General features: G+C 47.4%; 1 protein-coding gene across 1 annotated transcript in view; it reads left to right on the top strand.

Moving 5' to 3' along the window:
- The window catches only part of rab13 (RAB13, member RAS oncogene family), an 8,793-nt gene extending 1,684 nt beyond the window's left edge, over window positions 1-7,109 (top strand). The window contains exons 2-8 of the mRNA XM_017425008.3: window positions 163-223; window positions 2,479-2,539; window positions 2,625-2,702; window positions 5,206-5,295; window positions 5,509-5,574; window positions 5,663-5,713; window positions 5,819-7,109. Coding sequence (XP_017280497.1) covers window positions 163-223; window positions 2,479-2,539; window positions 2,625-2,702; window positions 5,206-5,295; window positions 5,509-5,574; window positions 5,663-5,713; window positions 5,819-5,890 — 479 coding nt within the window. The 3' untranslated portion in view covers window positions 5,891-7,109. The remainder of the gene's footprint in view (window positions 1-162; window positions 224-2,478; window positions 2,540-2,624; window positions 2,703-5,205; window positions 5,296-5,508; window positions 5,575-5,662; window positions 5,714-5,818) is intronic.
- The last annotated feature ends 1,067 nt before the right edge of the window (window positions 7,110-8,176 follow it).

Raw genomic sequence — 8,176 nt, 5'->3', positions numbered from 1 at the left:
GGGGGGGGGGGGGGGACAATGAGCTGTCCAGGCATTATTTGTGTCCTTTTGTGTCTCTGACCTGTATTCTGCACAGTGTGGAAGTTTTGTGTTTTTTTTTTTTCCCCCTTGTCACATCGGCTCATTTCGTTGTCTCTCCCGTCTCCTTGTCAACCTCCCCAGGCATCGACTTCAAAGTGAAAACCATCGACGTGGACGGGAAGAAAGTGAAGCTACAAGTGTGGTAAGAGGCCCTCGGCTGGCGTCTACGGAGATGCACCAGCCTCAAAAGTCTTCGCAAAGGGCTCACACGCGTTTGAACCCCTCGACTCCGAAAGTATCTGGTAACTCCAGGTCCGTTTGGACACAGAAGGGAGGGTTAGAGGCGCCGTCATGCTCCACAGGAAGTCAAGAAGCCGGTTGCGAGCCGTTCGTTTTCGTGAGCGCACGTTTCATCACCCTCGGGACACTTGCATCAGAGCTCCCGGGAAGCTCCTCCCTCCTCCCGCCGGCGTCTCACCTCTCCTGACCTCGTACAGATTTTAGCTTCTCTCACCGACCAGGCGTGTTCGTTACACCGACTGAGACAGGATTTGTAAATATGACCGTGGACAATAACGAGCGAACAAAGGGAGCGTGTCCCGACGCTGCCCGGCCCGAGGCGCACTTCCTCCCGGGCCACCGCAGACAGGAAGAGCCGCCTGCGTCTCTTTTTAAGCTCACAGGTTTCTAAGTTTTGCTGGAACAGCTGTAAATACGACTGGATTTTCTAACTCCTGCTTCTCAGAGGAGCAGCAGAAGCATAAATGGCTCCATTTCCTCATAAACAACTTCTGACTGATCACACGACACTTGGAGCAAACCCCCTGAGAGGAACAGTTCGGCCGGGGCCTCGAGTTGAGAAGCGGCGGACGAAGCTGCTGTGAGAACAAAAATGACGCCGTTTTCGTCACAGAGCCACGAGAGCCGACTTCTTGACTTCTCGTGGATGATGGAGAGGCCTTGAAACCAAGCAGGAATACGTTACACATACAAATGGTTGAAAACGCGCGGCTTGCCCTGGGCGTCTCGCCCGGCGCGGATCGGTTCGCTTTGACTCACGAGATTCACAAAGCTGCGTTCAAGGCCGGTGAAAAGCCGGCACATTCGGTCGTCTGTCTTGGTGACTCGGATCGGTAGCTTTAACTGGATGTGGGTTTATGAGCTCCCGGGTTGAGTCAGAAACGTGCCGATCCCTGTGACCCGGTAAATCCGGCGAGGCCCGGATGATCCGCGCGGTTCGAGCGTTCGACCGTTTGTGTGAACCTTTGCGGTCCGCTTCTTTGAGCCTCATCCTTCTTCTCCGGGACACATTTGATGCCCCGATTAACGCGTCTCATCGCCCCGCGGACTTTCAAGTAAAACGTGCAAATCACACATCCGGAAACGCGCAGCCCTACGGGGAACGGTGCGCGGCGACTTGGTAGCGGCAGGTCAGGCGGGTGAGGTAGAAAAACTTGATGAAAATTTAAAAAACAAAGATCAGTGGGCGTCAATGGGATTTTAGGCGAAACGGGGGGAAACCCAGCCCTGCTTGGAGCTCTGCAGCTTCTTCACGGTGGAAACATCACTCATGGTTTAAACGGATCACAGACGGTTGGACTTTACATGCCTGGACTGCCATCTTAATATCTTTTATGTTGTTTTTTTTACACAATGACAGTTTATGATTTTTACAGCTTTTCTGTGGACTGTTAAGTTGACAGCCGATGATATCACACACTCCTCGCGCTCCCTCGTATACGAATCATACATCGAAACGAAGGGATTTTTGTCGTCTCTCACTGCTGCAGGACTTATCGTTTACGGACAAATCTCCCCCTCCGGGGATGCAGAGAGCGCCGCTCGAGCTCCCGCAGGCCTCGGTTGTGTTTTTGACTCAAAGCGTGAAGTGAGGGCCTTTTTTTAACCTGACGCATCTCCTCCGTGAGACGAAGCAGGGGCGTAAAGGATTCCCGTACGTGACGGTCAGAGCCTTCTGCCGCTCGCTGTTCGGGGATGTTTAAGATCTGACTCACAGTTTCCGCGCAGCGACTGTTTGCTTGAGGCTTAGTGTTCGGTCTGTTTGTCGTTAACTTGGCAGTCGGGGAGTAACAGACAGGTGTGTTGTTACCACGGTGACCCTAATGAGCGGCTGGGAGCCGCTTTAACATTTCTTTTTCTTGTCTTTGCACCCTTCTTGTGCAGTTCGTACATTAATAGTTTGTGTTCTTGTGTTTTTTAATTTTTTTTTTTTTCGACCGTCTGATCGCTTTTCCGAGCGTAAGAAGGACCTTTCCTTCTTGTTGTCAAAATATTGTCTTACATGACGCAGACATCCGTCTTATATCAGCTGCAGGAGCGCTAGAGGCACGTTAAACGCACCGTCCTGCCTCCCGATGAGCTTTTACTTTCTTTTTATTATTATCGACCTGACTCGTAACGAACGCGTCTGCGTGTGTCTCTGCCTCTGTTGTTCAGGGACACAGCGGGACAGGAGAGGTTCAAGACCATCACGACCGCCTACTACAGAGGAGCCATGGTGAGGACGCCCGACCATCAGGCGCACGGCGTCTCCTTCGACTGACTCCCTGACCCGTTTTTGGGTTTGTTTTTCTGTGTTTCAGGGCATCATCCTGGTGTACGACATCACCGACGGGAAGTCCTTCGAAAACATCCAGAACTGGATGAAGAGCATCAAAGAAGTGAGGCCGCTTTTAATGTTTTACTGCAAAGAAATTTAGTTTGGAAACAACTTTACTTTTCTTCAGGGTGGACAAAGTAAAGTGTTTTAGGGTCAGAGGGTCAGTCCTTTGTCTTTTACTTTGTTAAATGTGTTGAAAACCTCCCAAGCAGACATCTTCCTGCTGTCAATGAGCTCTAATCGGTGCTTCGGTGTTCTGCGCTCACTTCATTCATGTTGATTTGCCGTTAAACGAATTAAGGCTGCGTTCACACCTGACAGTCCGGTGGATTCGGTTCGATTGGGGACCAAATTTGCAGCATTTGTTCCATATTTCAGCTGCTGCGGTTCTCGTTCACGCTGCACCGAGTCGATCAAGTCAAACCCTTTGAGCGACCTGTTCCCCCCCCCCCTCGCCTGTGGTGGCGCCGCACCGAGAACCACTGAAGGAAACGACACAAAAACCCTCTGAAGAAGACGCTGAGCGCAACTTCCTTCTGACGGAGGAGGAAAGAAAAATGGAGCGGCGGGTCTAGGTTCCACATCTGACCAGGAGCCATTTCTCCTGTTTGTTGCGGTCGTATTTACCCAGAAGGCCCTGTGCTGTAGTCCGCTGAATTATTGCACTTTTTCTACTTATTTGTGTGACTTACAGATCGGGTAAAAACAACAAAACATTCGGAAAGTTTATTCTTAATCACAAATTAGGACATTTCCATGTTTTATAAACGCTTTAAGCAGCCGCGCAGCAGATAATAAGTGATTTTAACAAACCCGAAGAAAGCTAAAAGTAGAGATAAACACGAGAATTGCTTTCATGGTCGTCAAAAAGCTTCCAGTTTTCCAGCCACAGAGCGTCAGGAAGATTTATCTCAACTGAGTTTCGAGCAGGATGCTCTTTTCCCCGTGCAGCAGATAACCCAAAAATCACCGTCATGTAAGAGGAAATCCTGCATCCTTAAAGTCCAGAGTTAACATCTGACCATGGAAGGAGAGCTTGATGCGGATCGTCGTTAATTAAGGTCACTGATTGACGAGCAGCTGAATGTTTAAAGGAGTATTTTGTTTTAAATTCCTCTGCGGCGGATCGGTATCGCTCCGGGTTCGTGCTGCAGCTCCGATCGTTGGAGATAGTTTACTCGTTTAAAAACGCCGCGTCGTCTGAGGCCATCCAAGATAAATATCAGGTCCCTGCCCCGCCCCCCCTCCCCGGCGTGTTTCAGATCCAAACAGAGGCTCGTTCGAGCGTGAAAGCAAACAGTGTGACGGCGCTGGAGCCGGAAGGAGGAAGTTGGCTTCGACCCGGAGGTTTTCTAACCCTGAAGTCGTCCTGGACTTGGATGTCTTGAAACGTTTACGTCGTGTTTTAAGCGAGAGAGTCCAAACTTCCAAGGAAGGGAATAAAAAGCAGAAACCTTTCCGAGTTTAAGCTCATGTTTTACATTTTTATCCTTTAAGGAAAACAGAAATCCTCAGTTTGGGACAGTGTCGACCTTTAACACCTTCCAGACGTGTTTTTTTACGACACTTCTTCCTGCAGCAGCTGTTAAAGGGACACTTCGTGCCTCAGGAAACATGTCACAGATATCAAACAGAGAATATCTTACCTGGTGCAGATGGCTCTACGGATGACCTCGGTTTGGGAAAAAAAAACAGTTTCGTCGATGAGTGAACGCTGGTCCAAGCAGGGGGGGAGACAGAAGTTCGCTGCCATCTGAAAACCACTCAAATGTTGTTTTTTTTAAAAAAAGTTTAGATTCATTCAGACACTATTTGTAAAACTTTACAGTGTTGTCAGTTTTGAGTCACGAGGTTATTTACGAAATAATTCTCTATTTTTCTCTCTCTCTCTCACTTTCTCTCTCTCTCTCCCCATCTGTCTCCCCCTCTCTCTTTCTCTCTCTCTCTCACTCTCCCCCTCTGTCTCCCTCTCTCTCTCTCTCTCTCTCTCTCTCTCGCTGTCTCTCTCCCCCTCTGTCTCTCTTTCTCTCCCCCTCTGTCTCTCTCTCTCTCCCCCTCTGTCTGTGTCTCTCTCTCTCTCTCTCTGTCTCCCCCTCTTTCTCTCTGTCTCTCTCACTTTCTCTCTCTCTCCCCCTGTCTGTCTCTCCCCCTCTGTCTGTGTCTCTCTCTCTCTCTCTCACTCTCCCCCTCTTTCTCTCTGTCTCTCACTTTCTCCCTCTCTCCCCCTGTCTGTCTCTCTCTCTCTGTCCCCCCCCCCTCTCTCTCACTCTCCCCCTCTGTCTCCCTCTCTCTCTCTCTCTCTCTCTCGCTGTCTCTCTCCCCCTCTGTCTCTCTTTCCCTCCCTCCCTCCCTTCCTCTCTCTTTCTGGTTTTAAGACAGAAGCAGGATGCTTTGCGTTTTAGAAACCATAAACACTGGAGTCTGTACGAAGCGGAGGTCGAACATTGTATGGAATCCGGCGGACAGCTGCGTCGCTGTGGCCGTTTACCTAAGTCAGCTTATTTACAGCCGAACCTTTACCATCAATTAACTACACCTTCTCCCCCCTCTCCTCTGCTTCCCAGAATGCATCAGCCGGGGTCAGCCGGATGCTCCTGGGCAACAAGTGTGACATCGAGCCGAAGCGAAAGGTCTCCAAGGAGACGGGAGAGAAGGTGAGCGCCGATCCGAATGCGTTCCGTCACTTTGTTTTCATCTTTCAGGGGGAGCTGACTGTGGCGTGAAGCTTGTGTTTGACAGGAGGAAGGAAGGAAGTATTTGTGGATGGGACCGAGATGCTGTCGGCCTCTTATTTGCTTTAGATAAGAAGCAGGATGTGAGTGTTTGCCGTCTGGTGACCAGCAGCTCTGGGTTTATGTTGTTGACAGCTGGCAAAGGAGCACGGTATCAGATTCTTCGAGACCAGCGCAAAGTCCAGCATCAACGTGGAGGAGGTGAGCCGCCACGGAGCCGCTGGAACGCCAGACCCGGTTTGAGCTTCAGGCTTGTCTTATCTAAGCTGTTGTGTTTGTGTGCCTGTAGTCGTTCCAGGCCTTGGCGCAGGAGATCCTACAGAAATCCACAAAGAAGCCGGTACGTCACAAAGGGTTTTAGCCGGAAGGGTTGTGTCGCACGCTGTTTTTTTTTTTTGTTTGTTTGTTTGTTTTCAACGTCTCCTCCCTCTCCGTTTGCCCTCAGAGCTCGACGGGGAAAGAGGTGAAAATCACCAGCAGCGCACAGAAAACGCCTTCGAAGTGCGTCGTCCTTTAGGCGCGCCGCAGGAAACGGAGTCGGGAGAGAAAAAGCTTTCTGTCTCCACCTGGCGGAGGTGGGGCGCACGCAGGTGTTCAGAGTCTGCTTTCGTACCGAAACTGTTCATCTTTTTATAAATCTGGAACCTCAACAAGAAGAACGACACACCCAGGTTCATTTAATCCTCTGTGATCCAAATATTTTTTTAATGAGATTAGTTAAAATCGCAGCCTCAGAAATGTCCCGAAACCTTCTCCTCACCATGTTTCTGTCACCGCTCTGTTTCTTTTAGCTTTTAATCACATTCATTATCACAAACTCTGTCTTTAAAGTCATAATAGCAGTCAAAACAGGTGATTTTCCAATGTTTTGATAAGAGTTTTGTGTAAAAGTGTGTCATCTATGGTAAAAAAAAGACCACTAAAGACGAATCGTTCACGACCAAAAGTCTCCAGCGTAGTTTGTAATAAATGAGCGAAATCAGCAGAGTCGGGTTTTGTTGCCAACAATTACGAGTTTGTTTACATTCGAACGTTGACGAGAATGATGGAGTCCGAGACGGCAGGTGGAAAGACAAAAGGTGAAGCTCTTCTTCTTCTGATGAAGAGAAACCAAGACTAAAAGCTGAGAGGACGAGAGGAGACAGAAGCGAAGTCGTTTAGGGAGGAAATCGAGCAGCGGAGAGAGATAAAGCAGAAGTTGGCGATCAGGTGAGACGAGCTGGGATGAGATTCTGATTTAGTTTAGTTGTAAACAAAGAGGAATATTTGCTGTTTTCTAACAGCATTTACAAAAATCCCAATGAGTTTCAGTGACATTAACGCCCCAAACCATCATTTTAATGTAGAAATTGTGTTTCGAAGCATAAAAATTCAAAACAGAAACGATGAAAAATCACGTATTTTGACAGCTATTATGTCTTCAAGCTGACTTCTTTTCCTGTTTCCATCTCTTCTACGTGAGCACGTGCAGCAGCAGATACATCCGAACATCTGGTCTCCTTCTTGTAAACATGAACACGTCCCGCCACATTCCTTGATCATTTAGGCAGATATAGATGGAGCGAGGGGAGGAGGCAGGATGGGTAAAGGAAGTGAGTGTGTGAGCCGACACACACACACACACACACACCTTCAGTCTGGAATGATGTTTTTATCTGAAGCGCTGAAACACCAGACGTCTGATGCGTTTCCGGTCAAAACCGCGTCCAAATGATTCAAATCGGCGCTGATTTCAGGTGTTGTTTAACTTTTCTCTTCTCTTCTTAGATTCTTCCCCTTTTTTTTTTTTTTTTTTGTTTCCTAGAGCAGCCCAAAAATACCCCGCCCAAATCCTTTTGTAAGTGCTGTAGTTTAAAGACCCGATGCTTGATTGAATAAACGTTAAAGACAATAAAATGTTGTCTTGTTGTGATTTCGACTCTTCTCTAAATGTGGTCAGTTTGTGCAGAGGAAACACGCTTTTTATTTTTTATTAGAGAATTAGGTAAAACAAACACTTCCCACCATAAAAATGGTAGCTCTGGAAAGACATAACATAACAGGGTTTTAGGGGCTAAAAATCCTTAAAATATTATATTTTTTTTGTTTTAAAGCTTTGAAAGGTGTTTGAAGTCAGAAGAAAACACTGAAAACTAATTAAACTCTTTATAAGCTGGTATTTAACTGACACAAACATGAACAACTTTACATGAAGCGTTAAGAAACTAAGACCCATTATTGTGACGTTATAACGGCATCGATGACATCATATTTGTTACCTTTCTGCTAATTTTAGCTACACTTCTAATTTTTTTAGCTTCTGTTTTTTGTTGTTGTTTTTGTTTTAGCTTTTAGCTCCTGCTCTGCTAATTTTAGCTCTTAGCTACAGTTCTACTGTTTTTAATGTTTACTGTTTTAGCTTTTAGCTCCTGTTCTGCTGCTTTTAGCTTTATTGTTTGCAGGTTGAAGCTTTAAGCTTTTACTGATTTTAGCTTTAAGCTTCTGTTCTGTTGGCTTTAGCTTCTAGCTTTGCTAATTTTAGCTCTTAGCTACGGTTCTACTGTTTTTACTGTTTGGCGAATTTTAGCTTTTAGCTACTGTTTTGTTAATTTTAGCTATTGCTAATTTTAGCTACTGTTCTGCTGCTTTTACTTCCTGTTTCCTGGAAAAGCCTGGAGCTCCACCTTGAATCCTTGAATCTGCTGCTTCTTCCCGCCCTTCTCCCCGACTCCTTCCGCCGCAGCAGCGACCCGAGCCCGTCGCTAGGCAACCGCCCCTCCTTCCTCCCCCGGCGTCAGCATCAGCACCAAAAATCGTACGTGCG

Source organism: Kryptolebias marmoratus, linkage group LG16 (assembly GCF_001649575.2).
Source record: "Kryptolebias marmoratus isolate JLee-2015 linkage group LG16, ASM164957v2, whole genome shotgun sequence".
NCBI classification, from domain to species: Eukaryota; Metazoa; Chordata; class Actinopteri; order Cyprinodontiformes; family Rivulidae; genus Kryptolebias; species Kryptolebias marmoratus.
Note: the sequence above shows the minus strand (reverse complement) of the source record. Positions and strands in the feature narration are given on the sequence as shown.